The sequence below is a fragment of the Danio rerio genome, chromosome 11 (assembly GCF_049306965.1).
Source record: "Danio rerio strain Tuebingen ecotype United States chromosome 11, GRCz12tu, whole genome shotgun sequence".
Lineage (NCBI taxonomy): Eukaryota > Metazoa > Chordata > Actinopteri > Cypriniformes > Danionidae > Danio > Danio rerio.
Window position 1 is genome coordinate 29282684 of NC_133186.1, and position 21535 is coordinate 29304218.

The 21535-nt window shown below is 36.7% G+C and overlaps 1 protein-coding gene and 2 long non-coding RNA genes across 6 annotated transcripts in view; all 3 read left to right on the forward strand.

The window, feature by feature from the left end:
- The window catches only part of hdac11 (histone deacetylase 11), a 56268-nt gene extending 52578 nt beyond the window's left edge, over positions 1 to 3690 (forward strand). For 3 of the 4 annotated variants that reach the window (XM_021479591.3, XM_073915756.1, XM_073915757.1), the window contains one exon: positions 240 to 3690. In XM_021479591.3, coding sequence (XP_021335266.2) covers positions 240 to 479 — 240 coding nt within the window. In that variant the 3' untranslated portion in view covers positions 480 to 3690. 4 annotated transcript variants of the gene reach the window in all.
- A 3631-nt stretch (positions 3691 to 7321) lies between these two features.
- On the forward strand, positions 7322 to 11941 carry LOC141376615 (uncharacterized). The gene is made up of 3 exons (XR_012387187.1): positions 7322 to 9193; positions 9521 to 9592; positions 9727 to 11941. It is a non-coding gene; the product is annotated as an uncharacterized lncRNA (long non-coding RNA).
- Positions 11942 to 16748: 4807 nt separating this feature from the next.
- On the forward strand, positions 16749 to 21065 carry LOC141376619 (uncharacterized). Its single transcript, XR_012387193.1, has 3 exons — positions 16749 to 18467; positions 19781 to 19951; positions 20664 to 21065. It is a non-coding gene; the product is annotated as an uncharacterized lncRNA (long non-coding RNA).
- The last annotated feature ends 470 nt before the right edge of the window (positions 21066 to 21535 follow it).

A 21535-nucleotide genomic window follows, 5' to 3' on the forward strand; every position in this document is an offset into this window, starting at 1 on the left:
TAAATTTGTGACAAAATTGTTATTTTCAGAAAAAATAAAAATCTAAATGACAATGTTTTTGTTTTAAATTTGCAAGAAAGCAAATACAGAAACATTTAACTCTAACCCGTTTCTAATAAATCTAGTAAAATATATTTTAAGTGGTCTTTTAACTTTTAAATTTGCTGAAATGTCTTACATATGAAGCCATATTAATTCCTTTGCTAAAGTACTCACCTCTCCTTCTCTCACTCTCGCAGGGTATCATAAAGAGGGATGAGATCATCTTCAGGGCGGCCCGGAGGCGAGGAATCCCCATCCTAATGGTGACGTCAGGAGGCTACCAGAAGAAAACGGCCCGTATCATCGCTGACTCCATCCTCAATCTCCACAGACAGGGTTTGATTGGTGAAGAGGCTCTAGATGTTGCGGGACCCTCACACGTGTCACTTATGATGAGTAAATCTGTGTCATCAGGGGCTACGCTTGCTGCCATTTAAATGCTCCTAATCTGGAACTTCTTTAAGTGTGTCAAACAAGCTGTTAATCTACCTAATACAAACATTTAGAACTAATATTAAAGGTTCTGGTCAGGGATGATCTTGTGGTTTGGATTGAGGTTGACTCAGGATTTTGAAACTTTTTTTGTATTTATAAGTCATTCTTTGTGATCTTTTGTTAAAGGTTAGGAATATCTTCCATTTGAATGCTTTTTTGCACATAACATCTTGAGAGGGAATAGTTTACCCATAAAAAATCATCATTAAATCACCTTCGTTTCAAACCCATTCAGTAGTATGAAACTATTAAAAAAGATGGATAAAGATGAAACAATAGTTCTCATTTTACGTTTCACAGAAGGAAGAAGATTCTATAGATTGGAATCTTTATTGTTGTGTGAACTATTTAGCCAAACCTTTTTTACTAGGTACTGTACTCACTGATTGAGAATTTGAGGGATATTGACTTCAGATTTAAGTCATTCCTTGTGATTTTTAAGGATAAAGATTAGGAAAAATCTTAAATTTGAATGTTTTTTTTATTTATTTTTTATTTTTTGCACTTAGCGTCTCTTTAATAGTTTATCCATTTTTCCATAAGAAAATCTGTCATCATTGAATATCCTTCTTTTCAAATCCATTCAGTAGTATGAATTTTCTTTTTCTTTCATGGCCACATAGCCCTCACCATGGCTGACACAGACGCTGACGCATCAACTCTAAAAAAAATTGAACTACAGACTAACTGCAAGCTCTGTGATTGGTCGAATTGATAGCAGTGACTAGTGCGGGCGGTGCTGAGAGCCACGAGCCCAGTGGAGTATTTACAAGTGTCAAGTCCTTTGTTTACCTTATGATTAGTTGTTATCGTCTGTCGGTTCCTAACTCTGAATGAGCAAGTTTTAGCTTAGGTTTAGCAAAAACAAAAAACCCACGAAGAAACTCGACACCGAGGAACATAAAAACCCACTGCCAGCTAGAGTTTTGGAATTGTTATTGCAATGCAAACAGCACGCAGAAGTATAAATGGATGACTGGGCACAAGCAAAGAGTTTAGAATTACCAAGAGGCGACACTCAGCAGAATGTTCCTTTGAAACAGCCCCCAGTGAAAGCGATTAGCCGTCAATTGGATCATATTGCTGTCACGATGACAAGCTGCTTTGTTTTTTTATTTATTAAAAAGCGCATTAAAACTGAAAAACAACCTGAAAGATGACAATACAATACTTACTATCACAAGACTGGTGATCATCAGCACTTTTAATATTTTACAGACTTTTTAAAAATATATTTTTACCATACTTGTTTTCTTGAAACGGTCAAGTTTAGATGAAATTACTTTAATCTAATAGTTTACGCACTGGAATGATAAAAATGAATACTGACATGTTAAATTATGTTAACATTACTTTTAAAATGGGACATTGATAACCGACTGACTGAACATACCATATTTGTTGTAGTATTAGTTGTATGTTATATTCAGGGCTTAATTTTGGCTGAAACATGCCTCTACATCCTCGGGTAACAAGCCGGATCTGTTAACCCGATCTGTTCCAGGACCTCGCCTAGTACATAAAATGCCTCTTTCTCCAAAATGATTAAATTCTGACATAAATTCATCATATAGGTTACCACAAGTTGCGTATATGTGTATATGGATAAATGTGTGCATATAGTATAATATTTTAACTTAAATTTAACTCAATATTTTGATTAATTTTGTCTAATGTTAGTTATCCGTGTTGTCCTAATTGAATGTTCATTCCAAAATGGCCGTTGCATGACACTAGCGGCGTATAGCGACTGTTTTCTCAAATAGCAACAGAGTTTTGCCTCTTAGTGATTCTATGCTCTTTAGTCCAAGGCAGGCGTCGTGAGTCACATCGTTCGCTCGACACAAAAGTTTAAATCAGCCTTAAGTCACCTTTCCACAGCACACAACATTTAGACATGACTGTTGGAATGCGCTTGGAAAGCACTGGAATACATCACATTTGTTCTGCCAGTCGCAAACAGTCTAGTCTCAGGAGTTCAAATGTTTTAATGCATCCGCAGCTCAAATCGGATCCGAATTTTCAGCATACGGAGATGAGCAGAACTCCTGGACTACTCTCCATTGGAAATGAATGACTTCCAGTCTGTCATTTGTCGTGTGTAGTGTAAAGGCATCCCCAGTTTAAGACACACAAACACACAAAATAATATACCGTACCATAAACCACAAGTAGATTTGATTGAGCGATTTGTGGCAGCTCTCTCCAGCATTAAATTAGATTCATTCAATATTAAATTACAGCATTATGAATCAATTTTGGAGTCATTATGGATTCCTCGTCGCTCAGACCCGCTCTCACGCCTGGAATTATTCTGTGACATTAAATGGAAGTTGCTCTTAGAGACGTGGTTTTTGTGACCACCAGTTTTAGCGGCGTGCAGGAATTCTCATTTGTGTGCATCAGCAGGTGGACCACTGTCAGGCTGAGTGCTTTCTATCATATTACGCCTGGCAGGCTTTTTGAAATGTCTTGAGGCCGAGGCCGGCCTTCTCTCTATTAGGAAATGAAACTCTTCATTGGAGAGTCTGAGAGACAGTGCAGTTGCTTACCAGTGACAGTTCTAAAGCTGTGATCTTGTCTGCCTCAATTTAAGAAAATGCCTCCTGTCATCTAGAGAATAAATAGGAGATGATGATACTCTTTTCCTTCTTTTTTTTTTTTTTTTCGATATTAAATTCGGGTTTGAAATCAAGATTCTCAGTATTTTTGTTTTATGTGGTTTTTATTTTTAGACATCAGGTGTGGAAAGATACTATTTTTGCTCAAGGAGTTTATTACCGAAGACAGATTTATGATTGGGTTTGTCACTATGCTGGCATTATAAGCTTTCGAGTTTATTTTAAGGAAGTTCATACAAAGTGAAAATCCTGCCATCTTGTATTTATCTAGTCTTATGTCATTTCAGATCTGTTTAAAAAAAAAAAAAAAATGAGATGGACATAGTGGCAGTTCTAGTTTAAATGGCACCCTAGGCGAACTCATACCCCCAATCCCCTGAGAAATAAAGGATAGACTTTTTATTACTCCCATTGGAACACATGTAATTGCCTCAAATAGACAATTCAAACAGCATACTGTACATCCATTCATTTTCTTTTCAACTTAGTCCCTTTATTAATCCGGGGTCGCCACAGCGGAATGAACCGCCAACTTATCCAGCATATGTTTTATGCAGCGGATGCCCTTCCAGCTGCAACCCATCACAGGGAAACACCCATACACTCTCATTCTTTTTCAAACACTACGGACGATTTAGCTTACAAAATTACGTTTTTTCGTAAAAAAACACATTTGCAAATCCCTAAAAAAAGATCTGCTAAATAAATAAATGTAAATAATTGCTAAAATTTGCTGCAAAAGAGCTCAAAGTTTCTTTAAGGATAACAAAAGATTTACCAGTTAATACAGTTCCTCAGAGCACTACAAATGTTTTGCAAATGTTAAAACATTAAAATACAATTTTCATTCATTTATTCATTTTCCTTCGGCTTAGTCTCGTTATTATTCAGGGATTGCCACAGCGGAATGAAACCCCAACTTATACAGCATGTTTTATGCCGCGGATGCCTTTTTCTTCTGCTGCCCAGCACTTTGAAACACTTTTGCATTCACACACATACACTACGGCCAATTTAGCTTATCCAAATCACCTATAGAGCATGTCTTTGGACTGTGGAGGAAAGCAGAGCACCTGGATGAAACTCATGCGAACACTGAGAGAACATGCAAGCTCCTCACAGAAACGCAAACTGACCCAGCCGAGGCTCGAACCAGCAACCTTCTTGCTGTGAGGCAACGGTGCTAACCACTTGAGCCACCGTGTAGCCTTAAAATAAAAATTTTCCTCTCCATTTTTTTATCTAATCATCTCAACCCCTCACCGCTTTTCATTGTGTCGAACAGTGTGAACATTGTCCAAATTAACTACTTTTGTATTCAGAGCAAAAGGTTTTGAAGCAACAAAAGCTTGAGTAAATGGCAGACTTTTCAGATGGAAGTGAATTTATCCCTTTTATTAAGTTTTATTTCAAGCTCAAGGTTGTTATTCAGGGGACTTTTAGTTCGATCTCCATAAGGAGCGAGATATTAGTCATGAGCTTTGTGTAAGGCACTTATCCTCAGGTTGCAGAAGGTAATTGTCCTGGCGCTGTTCAGCGACATTGTGTGAAAGTCGTGGAAACTTTACCACCAACCCAATTCATCTGGTGACTAATAAAGATTTACTGGGAGCCATTAGTGGCCCTTTTAGACTTTTCTCCACTAAATTGCTCCTAGAGAACAGAATAGTATGAAAACATAGCTCTGTTTGTTTGAGCATCCAGACCACCTTAGCAAAATTGCATCAGCCAAGATTTGTCTAGACTATTTTTTTGTGGCGAGGGACATGGGTCGAGTGCTAATGGTACAAAACACATAACCTTTAACAGTAAATAAACATATAATGGTTTTAGAGCTACTGAAATAATATGATTACTTATTTATCATGATATCTTTGCATTAAAACTCTCATACTTTTCAAATATTAGCTTGTAATAGTCAAGAGAGCAAAGCATTCAATTACTGAAGTGTTTTATCTTTTGGGAATGGCAAAATTTGAGAGTTATGAATGTCTTTTTTAGGTCTTGGGTTGAAGTTATGAGTCTGATATCGCACTCGGGCGCTGGAGGGATCTTGGTAAAGAACACTAATGAGTGTAGTAGGGCTCTTTTCGTCCCTTTCCTTTCTCTTTTCCCTTTAATGAAAGCCGTCAAATAGATGTGTATGGAGGTCACTTGAAAGACGTGAACCCTTTAGCTCTAGCCAGCAGTTTAATGGATACATGAAAAGGACCACCATGGTCCTGCTCGAACAAATGACTTACTGATGAGTTTTTCATGTACTTAGATCTAAATGGGATGTCAGATGTGCTTATTTTGTGGATAATATTTCGGTTTGGGTAGTAACATTTGAATAATAGATAATTTTCTGTATGAACACTATTCATTTATTTTGATTTGTGCTAGGGATGCACTGCATATATTGACTTAAGTGAAGTTTAATTTTAAACTAATTTCGAGAGGAGCATGAGCTCATGATTGACCCAGCTGATCCACATTAGCTAATCATGATCCTCCAATCAAAGGATCCCAAATCACTATATATATCCTCATTTCCTTTCTACAACTATCTTCGTCTGGAAGAAACCCCCCTCTTCCCCTTCTTCCTCCTTTTTCTAGAATGGGCGGCACGGTGGCTCAGTGACTAGCACTGTTGCCTCACAGCAAGAATACCACTGGTGTTGGGTCCTCGCTAAGCCATCTGGTATTTCTGTGTGGAGTTTGCATGTTCTCCCCGTGTCTGCGTGGGTATCCCCCGGGTTTCTTGGTTTCCTCCCACCATCCAAATGTGCTCTATATTATAGATAAAATAAGCCTAAACCTTTTTTATAGTGTCTTACTCTCAGGAAGTTCGCCTTGGCCTCAGCAGCGGGGGAGTTTGAGATAGATCTGAGCTCAATCTCCACTCGACCTGCAAAAGGGGGGAGCCCTAAGCGCGAGGATCCCTTGAGCTCAGGGCTCTCTCCCGGGACAGCATGCCAAACAAGCTATGTATAAATCATGAGCTAAGTGTGAACTCTTGAAATATTGTTATCGGTTGATAAATGCACCTTTTTGTGTGTTGGCAGTTTTGACACAATCAAATATTTAGCAACTTAAAAAAGTAAATTATTGCCACTGTAATTCTGAGCTGATTAATTTTGGATTATTTTTACTAGGTGTAAGGGTTTGGTGAAAATTATTTTCAACACTTAGCTAATGATTGATTATAAGGCTCGTTTGGCATGCTGTCCCGGGAGAGAGCCCTGAGCTCATAAGATCCTCAAGCCCGGGGCTTCCTCCCGTTTGCAAGGCGAGAGGGGAGTTTGAGCTCAAGTAGATCTTGAGAACTCCCCTGTAGTGATTAATAAACAGATAGAGGTTGCTCTTAAGAGATAACTACTTACTAGATGCATGTTTATGGTGGCGATTTAGATTGGTCAATTAACTAAAACTGCATGTTTTTGGACATTGGAAGGAAACCAGGGAACCCAGTGGGAAACCCATGTGAGCACAGGGAGAACATGTAATCTCCACACAGAAATGTTGGCTGGCTTGGTAAGGACTAGAACCAGTGACATTCTTGCTGTGAGGCAACAGTGCTAACCACTGGGCCACTGTGCCACCCATATAGGAAAGGAGGAGAAGTAGGGGTGGAAGGGGGCATCCTTCAAAACAAAGATGGATGTATGGAACGTAAGTTATTTATAGTGGCTTAGGAATCATCTGATTGGTGAATCATTCATTTTATAATGCGGGACCAGCCACAAGCAATCATAAGCACGTGATCCTCTTGAAATTAGTTTATAAATAACCTTCACATCTGGATATCTATTTAAAGTAATTTTTAAGATTTCAAAATAAAATCAAGCCTTTTTATATGTTTATTAAACTTTTAAAGTTATAACAATGTCATTTTAAAGAGAAATTTAAAAAAAGTATCATTTCCACCCCTACCCTCTAAACAAGTTGAAGTTACATTTATCCATGAGAGAAAAGAAAAAATAGTAAATAAAAATAAATAAATATAATACAATATATATATATATATATATATATATATATATATATATATATATATATATATATATATATATATATATATATATATATATATAATTTGTTTAAAAAATCAATAAATAAAATAATAAAAAACCTGCACAAAATACACGTATACCTTGATAACCCAATATTACATTATTCCTCAAGTATTTATACAAATTACTTTATTACATTTGCTTTGCAATTGAAAGGCTCTAAAATTTAAGATTCTCTACAGTTTGTAGAGATACTGACATGCTCAGAAAAGAAAATCCTAAATTGGTCCCATGTTTCAGAAAAAGCCCTATAGTATTGCCGTTTATTGTAAACCTGAGTTTTCCCAAATTAATGAAGCTCATTGTATCTCTCAACCAGTTGTCAAAACTCAGCGAAATTCTTGGTTACACTTTATTTTGATGGTCCTTTTGTTGAATTTAATCTACATTGTATCTACATGCTAACTAATCCTCAATAGATTATAAGTAGACTGTTAGGTTGAGGTTAGGGTTGGGGTTAGGGTTAGTGTAAGTTGACTTGTACTTGCAAAGTTTCATATAATCAGTTAAATGTTTGTTGAAAGCATATCAACAGATATTAAGCAGACAGTCTACAAATACTCAAATAGACCATCAAAATAAAGTGTTACAGAAATCTTTGTTTCCCTAATAAAAGAATATACGGTCTTGATAACGGTGTCAAAAATGCAAGGGCGTTTGCAATACAGCTCGATACTCCGGCTATATTTAGAGAAAGTCCAAAAAGTGCAATAAGAGGACACAGATCATTGTGCATCTTTGTCACAGAAGAAAAAAACACTTAAAAATTGATAGCTAACAAGAAGTGATTGATGGACAAAGCCAAAATATGTGTATTAAGTCTGCAGGTGCTTGATAACAAGTCTTGAGTTACTTTTGCCAACCTCACTTTTGTCCAGTATATTCGATGAGCAAATTTTAATTGGATAAGGCAATGTCGTCCATAGATAGAGGAGGTATGAATGCAGGACAAAATGTGGTCCCACGTCTCATCCTATAATGTAAGATTAAGCTCTGATTTCCACTGTTGTTTAATAAAGAAAAGAGGGGTAGTAGAGAAAGTGGATATCAAACTGTATAACATGGACAGAATACCTTTTTCATCTAAGGGTACTTCAAAAAATTGAGATTTTAATGGAAGGTTTGGAAAATCTGGATATGAATTTTTAACAAGGCTTCTTGCATGTATCTAAAGAAATGAGTGCTAGGAGGAGAAAATTTTACCTTTTGATTTTGTAATCAGGCTTAATAAAAATCTATATTTATGTTTATTGGCCTATATATTAGCTTCTAAAACATAAATAATTACCAATAGCGTCCACAATTTCAGTATCAGTGCATCCCTAATTTGTGCCACTTCATGAAACACTCATTTTATGAATAATTTTTGTTATGAAATGTAACTCTCTTATTTATCTGTATCATGTCACCTGTTTAATGTATAGAAGTACTTCATCACTTGGGTAACATACTGTACGTTTATACACAAAACTACACAGATGGTGCTTTGTTAACATATAACAAATGTGCCAAATGTTTTCACGTCTTGTTCTTTTCTGTACACATGGCACTTTTTTTTAATTTAATACCATTTCCATTTAAGACCGAGAAAATAAATCAAATCTAACAATGCAATTACCGAAGACCTCCTGTTTATTGTGTACCATATCTGTTAGCACTTTATGTGATTTATACGACTTTTCTTTCCATCAGCGTGACATCTCGAAAACACCTGCCGGTTTATTGTTCGAAAGCCTCGCCACAACTGGAGAAGATTAATGTTGAAAGAGCGTGCTGAGCGGCAGGACAAATGTGCTGGATTATTCATCATCTCTGCTTTCGCTCTGTTTGTTGTTTTGTTTGTTTTGCAGTGCAAAAGCAGATATCATCTGTTTATACTGACGTTTCAGAACGTGTGTTCCCAGGGAATCAAACCCTTGACCTTGGCATTGTGAGTGGCAGCTGAGCCTGATGCTCAAGACGTGCATATTCTCTCTAAAGGTGAATTTTTATTCAACTATTCTTTTTTACTTTTCTCCCCTATAGAAAACATGTTTAAACTACGTCCGGTTTGGGGAACTGAAGCAAATCATTTTAAATAAGTGAAAACTGAGTGTGAGGTATGTTTGGTTTTGTGCTTTATTTTTATTTGTCATGAAAGTAACAGTACACCCAAAAAAAAAAAAAAAAAAAAAAAAAAACCTCAATTTACTTAACTTCCAGCCATTCTTGATGTATATAACTTTGTTCTCTGATAAAAAAAGCATATAATGGTAAGGTGTGCTTTGATGCTGGTTTGCTGGTCTTGATGGTTTCAATACTGGTCAGGTCCCTCCTCACTGCAAGACACATGAAAGTCTGCATGGAGTTTACTAAAAACAACTGAAGGACTCCAAGATGGTAAGAAATAAGATTCTCTGGTCTGATGAGACTAAGATTTTGGCCTTAATTAATTCTAAGCGGTATGTGTGGAGAAAGCTAGGCACTGCTCATCACCTATCCAATAATGTCTCAACAATGAAACGTGGTGGCAGGATCATGCCACTGGGGTGTTTTTCAGCTGCAAGGACAGGACGACTGGTTGCAATCATGGAAAAGATTCAATAATGGAGTGGCTTCACAACAACGTGACTGTTCTTGAATGGCCCAGCCAGAGCCCTGACTTAAACCCAATTGAGCATCTGAGGAAAGACCTAAAAAATAGCTGTCCAGCAACCAGCATACATGACAAAACTGGAGAGGATCTGCTAGGAGGAATGGCAGAGGATCCCCATATCCAGGTGTGAAAAACTTGTTGATCTTTCTCAAAAAGACCCATGGCTGTATTAGATCAAAAGGGTGCTTCTACTAAATACTAAGCAAAGGGTTTGAATATTTAGGAGGAACATGTGATATTTCAGTTTTTGTTTTTCTATTAAATTTGCAGACATCTCACCAGTTGTGTGTTGTTCTGTCAATATTGGGTGCTGTGTGTACACTAATGAGGAGAAAATGAACTTAAATGATTTTTGCAAATGGCTGCAATATAAGAAAGAGTGAAAAAATGCATGGGAGTCTGAATACTTTCTGTACTGTGCAGGGTTCTGTCAGAAGAATACAGTAGGAGTAGAATTAAAATGTTATCTTTCCTGCTCTTTAATGCTGTATAATGATGTTGGATAGGGGCTTTTATTTTAAAACTTCCAAAAGTGCATCCATCTCTCATCAAAAAAAATGTGCATACATTTTGTAACAAAAATATTTAACATTTAAAAGTCAAACTCCTGTCAGACTTCTGTAAGCTGCCGAATGCTAACTATGAGCCACTGACAAATTCATCATATGATGCATAACGAAATTTTGTGAGAGTGCTAATGGTACTACACACATAACCAAGGTGCAAATAACAAGGGGGGTTTGGGGTGGTTGACCCCTCTAATTAATGCTTGATCCCCCTGAAAGACATCAAAACAAGATGTATGGGTCAGCCTGTTAGTAGTAAGAAATAGTTTTCTTTGATATGTGATCTATATCTTAAATTTTAACTATTTAAAATGTATATCATAAATATACATTTGATCCCTCTATAACAGTTCATACCATCGTGAATGCATTATCCGGCCAATCAATGCTAGGAAAAATGTCATTTAACAGTCTGAAATGGGCAGTTCTAGAGCATCTTAAGTATTCACAAAACACAAGTCATATTAAATAGGTGTTTATATCTGCATGTAATTGATGTAATTGGATGTAATTTAAATACATTCATAAATTTGATTCACTGAAGCATGTATTACCAAACTACTACTACCCCTCAATCATCAATGTATAATTCGCACACTGCACATAACATTTAAGGCTAAATATGTAATGGTTTTAGATCTACTGGAATAATATGATGACCTCTTTTTCATCAAAATGCATATGACATAAAATTATGGGGCAATTTTCATTCTTGGGTAAAATATTCCTTTAATGTGACAATACTGTAGTATCACGAGCATATCCGAATAGCCATAAGCAGAGTTTTGTTTTTGTTCCTCCAGATTATTTTATCTTTGTTTACCCTACAGTATAGAAATATTTAATATGCGTCCATAATATTGCTCCGAGAAGACCTGTTTCAAGTGTTCAGGGTTAGTTCTAATAAGCTGCCTTTTAATATTTAATGATTGAACTGTGAGGAGAATAAATGTCACCTCGTTGTACCTTTTAAAACACTTTTCTGATTGGTTACTGTTTAACTGAACTGACTCCCATGATTAACTCAAAGCATCATGGGGTGTAGGAAAAAAGTGAACAAGCCAACAACTACACCAAATGTTTTGAGCTTTCCGTTATGCCAACCATACGTACATACGTCCCTCCCTTACTCCACCTTCTACTGAGTTATTTTAGGAGGTGTCAGTGACTCAACATCCAGCACACACTGACGTCATGCTAGCTGTCCGTCTGAGAGGTAAAAAAGCAGACCAGATGTCTTTTTTCAGACACCATTGTACAGGCTCTCATTAACCGCTGCGGTGTCCTGTTTACATAGTCTGAGGTAATGAGTATGGCTCCCTTGTTCCTCACTCTTCAGCCTGATTAAGGACTTTCTTTGGCGTTCCTTTGAGGAAAGACGCTGGAGTGGTCTTTCTCGACTCATTTAGGCATAGCTATGGGGACATATGAATTCTTGAGATTATTTCTAAGTGCTGTTAAGCGAAAAACGTGTTGTCGGGTTGTAAATATTTTATTTTGGGTTCCAAGTAGGGCTGCATGATTTGGAAAAAAAAAATCTAATTGCAATTTATCTGATCAAAATTGTGATTTGCAATTTAAAATGTTTTACTTTAATTTCATAAAAGAGCTGCAGGTTGGATGTGGTGGTTTTAACAGCACCAAAAAAAAGACCAAGCATGTTATGCTATATGCTTCTGTTTATTTAAAACCATATTTTCCCAATAAAGTTTAGTTGTCATGACAAATTAAGAAAATAACTACAGTATTTTTAAATTCAACAAAATAAATTATATATAAAATCTTATATATAGTTAAATGCAACCTTTAAAACCTTTACATTTAGATTGTGTTACATTTCATTACATTCACAGTGCATTGACAGTGCTTTCCATACATGCTTTCCATTGACATGATTTTCTTGTGCTGCTTTACAGCACAAGAATTTCTATATATTGAATGTATTTATAAATACATTCATATTTATATATTATTTTGTAATGCAATTTTGTTATTTAATACAATCAGTTAGACAAATGAACTGTACCATTAATTTTACCGGCTCAAAGAAAACACTGTTTTGAATGTTCCAAACAATCTTAAGTACATGCACAGAACAACATGAGCATTTATAGCAAATAAATAAATGTAATAATTATCCTACTTGCTTCTTGAGCATTTTTAGCAAGTTCTTAGACACCTGTGATTGGTCATTGTGTTCCCGCACTCAACAGAAAGGTCTGCGATTGGCTCTAAAGGTCAGCGCTGCTCTGGCGTTATTCACCGATGAGTGACGCAGATACAGATATACCAGCCTGATCTCACAAGAAACGTAAGTATTTTACGTTTTGTCAGTTTAGTGGCTAATTTTAAAAAGGAGGCTTGGCACTCAACCCCACCCCTATCCCCAACCGTCATTGAGTGATGAGCAAATCGTACTAAATTGTACGAATTATAGCGTACGAATTCATACGAATTAGCCACTAAATCAAAAAGTTACAAATTGCCGTGGGATTGTGTTGGTAATACGACCGTGGTTACTGTAGTAGTAACTAATAATCTATAATAATCTGTAATGCATGGTTATTACAGCTGATTCATGATAGATGTGGTGTAAAAAACTTGCGCTGCAGAGTAAAGCCTGGTTTATACCTCTGCGTCAAGTGATCGGCGTGACGCACGAGGGCTATGTGTCCACACGCAGGCTGCGCCGGAGCATCTGGTACGCTGGATGCAGAAGTATAAATCAGCGTTAACACTCTTGTGTTTGGATCCTTGTAACAGACAAGGGAGGTGAGGAAACGTTACCTCATGCAAACTGGTCAAAGGTCCAGACACACACACAGTGAGAGCAAAGATGAGTTCACAACTTTCCTTTCATCTTCATAGCAGTGAAACAGTGGCTTGTGGTTTCTGCTGTAACAGTTGTCTGCTTTTAAAGTAAATTAGTTGGATCAAGTTATTTTCTCACGCTCACCTCCCTCGTCATAGTATTAAATGAAATAATCACAGCTTTTGCGCTTTAAAAATTGTACATTTTCAAATTGTGATTTCGCTTTAAAATTGATGAATTGTGCAGGCCTAGTTCCAAATGGAATTGTGGACTTTCCATTTATTGATTCATTTTAATAAGGCTTGTCAATTGATTTGAATCGATTAATTAATTGGAGATTAGATGCATACTAAATTGGATTAAAGAGTTCAGCCTAAACTGAAAATCTTGTCATAATATACTCACTCTTTACTTGTTTCCAAACCTGTTTGACTTTTTTTGTTGATTATAAAATATGATGAAAAATGGAAACCGTTGACTTTTTTAATATTGTTTTTTTTTTTTTTACTTTTATGGATGTCAATGATTACTAGTTTTCAGCTTTGCTTCAAATCATCTTTTGTGTTCAACAGAATAAAGAAACTCAAAAGGGTTTTTAACTACTTAAGAATAGGTAAAGAGTGATTAAATTTTAATGTTTGTGTGAACCATCCCTTTAAGAGCTTACCCCCAAAAGTACATTTACACTGTCAAGTCACAAAAAGCTTAGAAAAATAAAAAATTAGCATTAATCAATAGTTTGAGTCAACATAGAATATACTGATCACAAACGTGTGTTTGTGTGTGTGTGTGTGTGTGTGTGTGTGTGTGTGTGTGTGTGTGTGTGTGCGCGTGCGTGCAAACTTTAATATTCCATTGGCTTCAGCTTTATTAGATACAGTTGCTGAATTGGATTCAGGCTTGGAAACATACGATCTGCAATCTCTCTTGAACTCTCCTCTCAGAGGCCTGTTTACCTCTGTGTGAAGCAGTTTAACCTTGTAAATGAACTCTCTGGAGGAACTTTTACTGAAATTATAGTAAGCGAGCTGAGCTCAAGAATGTGTGGAGGACAGTCTTGTATTCTCTGAGTTTGTAAAAGAAGCTAAAGGATTTGTTTAGCCAATGTAAAATGAACATTTGGCTTCGTCCAAAAGCAGAAAAAAGGCAGACTTCACTGGCAGCATGAGGAAGTAAAAATAATCGATCATGCCACAGCCACAATCTGACAACTGAAAGACCTGAATAAATATGACAACTGACAAGTTGTCGTTGGTTGCTAATCTGTGTGTTAATGTGCTTTTTTTTTTTTTTTTGGACCAGTTTCATTACTTATTTTTTGTTTTTGGACCAGTTTCATTACTTTTGACCAATTCCACCAACTATTTATTGAGATACCTTGGTCTGATAGAATTTTAAAGGCAGCATAAGTGTATCCTTTTACTTCCTTTAAAATGAAGTGATCCATTGCTTTCAATTTAATTATAATTAGGCTCAAACATTGATGTAGCATCTGGACGTTGTGGTTGGTAGATGGTTTGTATGTACATGATCATTTTGACCAATTTTTTTCCCTAGTTTGATGTAATTTTTAAGTATTTAGTAATATATTAGTAGTGAATTGGGGTGGCGCAGTGGGTAGCACTGTCCCCTCACAGCAAAAAGGTCACTGGTTCAAACCCCAGCTGGGTCAGTTGGCATTTCTGTGTGGAGTATGTTCTCCTTGTGTTGGTGTGGGTTTCCTTCGGGTGCTCTGGTTTCTGCCACAAGTCCAAAAACATGCACTATAGGTGAATTAGGTAAGCTAAATTGTCTATAGTGTATGTTCTGGTATTCTAGGTTGGGGGTTAAGCATTGGGCTAACAACCCACCACATAAACTTAGATGTTACGAAACACCAATCTGGTCCGGCTAAATATCAACTTCGATATAAACAGGGAGTAAGTACTGTAAATAAGTATTAGTAGTTTGCTTATTATTACTACAATTTTAGTACTTGTAACTGTTATGCCCCAAATTCTAAAACAAAATTACTCTAGAGACATTGTATTACAATTAAATTCATACATTTAGTCATAAAATTTTTTTAAAAATGTGATAACATAATGACATTTTACAGGGAAGAAAGGAGAAAATGGTCATTGCTCATTAACTTGACTAAAAGAGATTGTTCACACACACAAAAAGTGCTTTAAATTGACTAATTTAACCCAGTACTGGGGAACAACCCAGTACTGGGGAACACCCATCCACACACACACTCATACACTGTCCTTTTTAGTTCATTCAATTCATCTTTATTTTTATAGGGCTCTACAGACTGATTTCACTCAGCCGCTGTTATAAAAGCTAAATGGAGGCTGCTGAAGTTAAGGAAAATGGTACTTGCTAATGTTTTCCTTTCAAAACACACATTTTAGATGCCATTTAACAAACCCAAGTTAACAAACTGATTCTTTCACTATATTTCTCTATCTATCTATCTATCTATCTATCTATCTATCTATCTATCTATCTATCTATCTATCTATCTATCTATCTATCTATCTATCTATCTATCTATCCATCTATCCATTCATCCATCCATCTATATATATATACACACACACATATACATATACACATACACGATTATGGAAACCTCTAGAAGTCCTCTGTGGTTAGCATCATCTCTTCACAGGACGTGGATTGCATCAATGGCGATACGAAATCTCTAGAGGCCTCAGGATGGGTGGGAATAGAAAACAAAGCAATTAGCGAAGTTGCTGTTCATAGTATATTTGAACAAGATATGGTACAGTAAATATCAATGTAAAAATACTTGCTATAGTTGAAATTAGCAGTTATATAAACAAACATGTAAAGGTTGGCTCAAACTGTGTTTTTTTTGTTTTAAATATAAAATCCTGAACGATGTCAGACTGCACGAACATGGCTTCCATGTAACACTGTAAGATCTCAGCTGTTGTAAAGTCAGCCTGAATGACAATGAAGACGAGCCAAATATGAAAGAAAACATCCCCAAAATTTGACGTCATCCACCCGTGACACTTTCACTATTCCACATTTCGACATGATTCCTCACAGCAAACGTAAACAATCTGTAGCGGCAATTTTGCACACAGCGTGTCTCAATAATAAAACCAGGAAGAAAAAAACTGTTTGAAAAAAACTGTGGTCATTTATTTGTTGCATGAATTGCGTAATCAAATTCAGAGCTCCGGTGGGTTCTTGGATTGATGCTCATTGCAGCTGCTGAAATTTTCTGACACTGCCAGAACTACATCGGCGAAAAAATCTGATCGCAAGGAGCACTAAGTGGCTGTTAGTGAACATGTCAAACCAACAATCAAAGATCACAGATTTTAGATAGGATTTCAGGAATCTTTTAGGAATTCCCAAATTTTTCTCAGATGACAAAATCATGGCTAAAATCTCACAGAGTGAGCAGGGCTTTAAGCATTAAATTTTAAACCAATTCACTGTTAGCACATGTTTTTGGACTGTGGAAGAAACTGGAACAGAGGAAAACCATGCGAACATGGGGAGACCATGCAAACTCCACACAGAAATGCCAACTGGTCTAGCCAGGACTCGAACTAGCAACCTTCTTTCTGTAAGGCCGCAGTGCTAACCACTGAGCCATCGTGCCTTCAGCTTACTGTACTCTGCAGACAAAACAAAATTCATAAGACCTCAGTTTATCACCAGGAGATATGAGGATTCATTTTGGTTTGCCTGTATATGTTTTTTGGATTCTCAAAGTATCAGTAGCCATTGACATTGGCATTTTAAGAATCACCATGGACCAATATTCAGCTGAAAGTCTTTCTGATGTCAGAAGAAGAAAAAAAAACAGTTACATCTTAGATACCCTGTGAAAAATATGCCTTTAAATATTCACGCCCATTGTATGGGTTCAGAATACTTGAAATACATTACAGTCTTTTATGCTACTTACAGTGCCATTTTTAGAGCTTGCCAGCATAAATCACATTCCACCTTCTTTCTATGAAAACCCCCAATCCTCCAATAACAACCTATTTAGCATTTTATAGAAGAAAATGCTGGCTGTAATGCCATGAGGATGAGTCTGAGATAAGAAAATTCATGTTTATATTTCATATTTTAGGACACGGTTCTTTTAATATTCAGAATGTGCTGGTCTGTGCTTTAAAATCTATTCGTTTCGCAACATCAAGAAGACATGCAGGGTAAAAAAATTGTGGTGAAGTGTTAACTCTGCCAAAGGTGCGCAGACAAACCGAGGTGGGAGATCGGCGCTCTCGGCCAATTTAACACCTGACCGCCATCCATTTGCCACATAGAAAGAGATGACACCGTTAAGGAAGGCCACTCTTCTTCCCATGTTACTCTCTGCAGGCTGGATCAGCTCATCCTCTACTATAATGGCTAACACCCATTGAGCTGTGCATATCGTAAAGGCGATTCAATATAGATGGAAATGAGATTAGACTGTTATTAGATCGCACTTTTCCAGGCCGGCTCAGGCAGCGGGTGCCCTCTTACTATTCAAGGCTCTTCTTCTTACAGATTTGTCGGAGGGGAGCAGGTGCATAAGTTATTGTGTGCATTCAATTTCTGCTTTGAGGTAGAAAATGTTTGTGGAGAAATATTTTTGGATATTTCTAAATCAATTTTCAATTGCAGTGTGAAATGCGTGTTCATTAAAGTGCTGTCAATCATTTTAGGTTATTTATGAGGTTTCATTTTTGCTTTTTACATGATTTAGTGTGAACTGCTCTAAAGATTCCATGTGTTATTTAGTTTATGGTTTGTATGATGGTTTAATTATTTTTTGAAAGCTGAATTTTCAGCAGTCATTTGTTGATCTATAATCATTCAGAAATATTTCTAATATAGAGATTTGGTGAACAAGGGATATTTTACATTATACATCCTTCGAAACTGCCTTAATCCTTTGTGGCATAGATTCAACAAGGTGCTGGAAATATTCCTCAGAGATTTTGGTCCATATTGACATGATTGCATCATTACAGCAGACTTGTTGGCGGCACATCCATGGTGTGAATCTTTAGTTCCACCAGATCCCAAAGGTGCTCTGTTGGATTGAGTTTGGTGACTGTAAAGGCCATTTGAGTACACTGCATTCATTGTCATGTTCAAGAAACCAGTCTGAGACGATTCGCACTGTATGACATGGCATGTTCTCCGGCTGGAAGTAGAAGACGAGTACACTGTGGTCACAAAGGGATGGACATGATCAGCAACAATATCCAGGTAGGCTGTGGCGCTGACATGGTGCTCAATTGGTAGTAATGTGCCCAAAGTGTGCCAATAAAATATCCCCCACACCGTTACACCACCACTAGCAGCCCGAACCGTTTGCTACAGAGCAGGATAGATCCATGCTTTCATGTTGTTGACAACAAGTTCTGACCCTACTATCTGAATGTCGCAACAGAAATCAAGGCTCATCAGACCAGGCAACATTTTTCCAATGTTCTTTTGTCTTATTTTGGTAAACCTGTGTGAATTGTAGTCTCAGTTTCCTGTTCTTGGTGTGGTACCCGGTGTGGTCTTCTGCTGCTGTAGCCCATCTGCCTTAAGGTGTTGTGCGTTCAGAGATGCTCTTCTGCATCTTCTCTAAATCACCTTCCTTCTCCAGTTTGGTGCTCTGTTTGAACTGCAGCAGATCATCTTGACCATGTTTACATGCCTAAAAGCATTGAGTTGCTGCCATGTGATTGGCTGATTAGAAATTTGTGTTAACGAGCAATTAGACAAGTATACCTAATAAAGTGGCTGGAGAGTGTCTATATGTATTTAATATTTAATTTAATTTGTAAGAAAAAAGATACTTTTAAAGTAGTGATTGATATTTCATCGATTTATTGATGAATAGAACATTTTGTAATGTTTTTATTTACATTTTTCACTTTGTTACCAATTCAGTGCATCCTTTTAAATAATTTTGAAATCATTATTTTATAATTTTGAAATAATAAAAGATCAGTTGACTGCAAACTAAATCTTTTTTAAAATTGAGGTGTATTTAAAATGAGTCAACATCTTGGATGTAGTTCAAATATAAACATACTTATTTTTTTACTTTTAAATATTAGTAATTATATTATAATTACATTATTAGCAATCTTACAAGCTTAATACAAGCATAAAAATGCCTCCAAGATACATTTTAAGTATTTTTTTTTTAGCAATTTGTATTTATTTATTTAAATGTATCAAAACAGTTATTTTAGTGTCATTAGCTAACATTTTGTTATATGAATATACAGCCATTATTACTTTATTTATGTCTGTTGATGTGTCAGTTTAGAAAGTGGCATATTTCTATTACTAAAATCGATCATTTATTCTTAATTATACTATATTAACACCATCTCCAAAACCTTCAAGCTCTTGCCAAATATTTCATCTGCAGTTAAGATAAATGTGTTATCGTTAACTATATTATCTATATTATAATGAAATATTGCATTGACAGCAGTCTCTTTAGTTTATGCTTAGCCCTCCTGCCCGTGGACTGACATCTGTGTTTATGAGGTGTGATCTTGGGCTGGTCGTTGCAGATTGATGTCAATGGGATTGGATCAGCTGGGCTTCTAAACCGGGCTCAATGCCAGCTCTCAAAAGACAGTCCATCACCCTTGAGAAGCGGCACCTGGATGAGACCTGAAGATTCAGTCTGAGAGCTATTATTACACTCCTGGCAGAAGGACTTCCCTGATGGACAACACTGGGTATGTTTACATGCATGTCGGTAATCAAAATATAATTGAATTTACTTGCTGAATAAGTAAATGTTATAATTTAAGTGTTTACATTTACTGCTTTTAGAATAGTCCTGTTATATTAGATTATACCTGTCATATTACATACACACATATTTGTGGCACATCCATTACGTCCCCAGTTGGTCTGTGTTATAATATACCATGCACAGTTATGGGTGTTTCGCTTTTAATTTTACAAAGAGCAGATCATTTTTTTTTGTCATGCTTTGCACACTGAGATGACAGCAGAAACAAATTCTATTTCAGGACTGATTGATCATATCAGTGAGGCTTAAAAAAGAACAGTGGAATAAAAAGTAACATTTGTATTCGGATCATTCTTGAGTCTAGCAAATGAAATTTCTCAAAATATTACGAAAATATAAAAAATAATAGGTGCAAAGTCCTTACCCCAGGAGGAGGAGTTCAAGTATCTTGGGGTTTTGTTCACGAGTGAGGGAAGGGGAATGTGAGATTGACAGGTGGATTGTTGCAGCGGCAGCAGTAATGCAGACGATGTATCGGTCCATTGTGGTAAAGAAGGAGCTGAACTGAAAGGAGAGCTTTCGATTTACCGCTCCATCTATGTTCCTACTCTCACCTATGGTCATGAGTTTTGGGTCATGAGCAAAAAGACAAGATCTCAGATACAAGCAGCTGAAATAACTTTCCTTCGCAGGGTGGCAGGTCACGACCTTAAAGATAGGGTGAGGAGCTCTGAGTAGAGCCACTGCTCCTCCACATTGAGAGAAGTCAGCTGAGGTGGCTCAGTCATCTGTATCGGATACCTCCAGGACGCCTATAGGTGTTCCAGGCATGTCCCACTGGGAAGAGGCCTCGGGGAAGACCCAGGATACGCTGGAGGGACTATGTCTCTTGGCTGGCCTGGGAACGCCTCAGGATCCCCCCAGAAGAGCTGGAGGAAGTGTCTGGGGAGAGGTAAGTCTGCGGTTCTCTCCTTAGACTGCTGCCCCAGCAACCTGGTCCCCGGAAAAGCGGATAAAAAAAAATGAATGAATAAATGAATGAATGAATGAATGAATGAATGAATGAATGAATGAATGAAAATAAAGACACTGTCAACAAATACTGTCAAGATGCCTTGTGTAAACAAAGTCTTTAGGTCTGAGGCCAGTTTCATAACATTAACTTGCATTTAAAGAGAAAATTTTCAATATTATCCAACAATACAAGATGATTAAGTAAATATTTCAGTGCAGTACATATGAAGCAGGAGTTCAAATTAAACCGTTAAATGCTGAATAACACAATATTAAGGCATTTACATGAGTTGCTTTTAGAATATTACTTGTAATACTTATGTTCCCAATATACATTATGTTAATTAACAATTGATAATTGATAACATTATATCCCCACACAACGACATCCAACATTCCCTTCAAAAACTCACATTTTAGTCATTTTTGTAATTTTCTCTCATAAATAAAGGTATGTGAGCTGTCACTGGGGTGGTACCTTTTCAAAAGGTACACATTTGTACTTGAAGGGTCCATAGTGGTACCTCATTGGTACCGTGAGGTATTGATA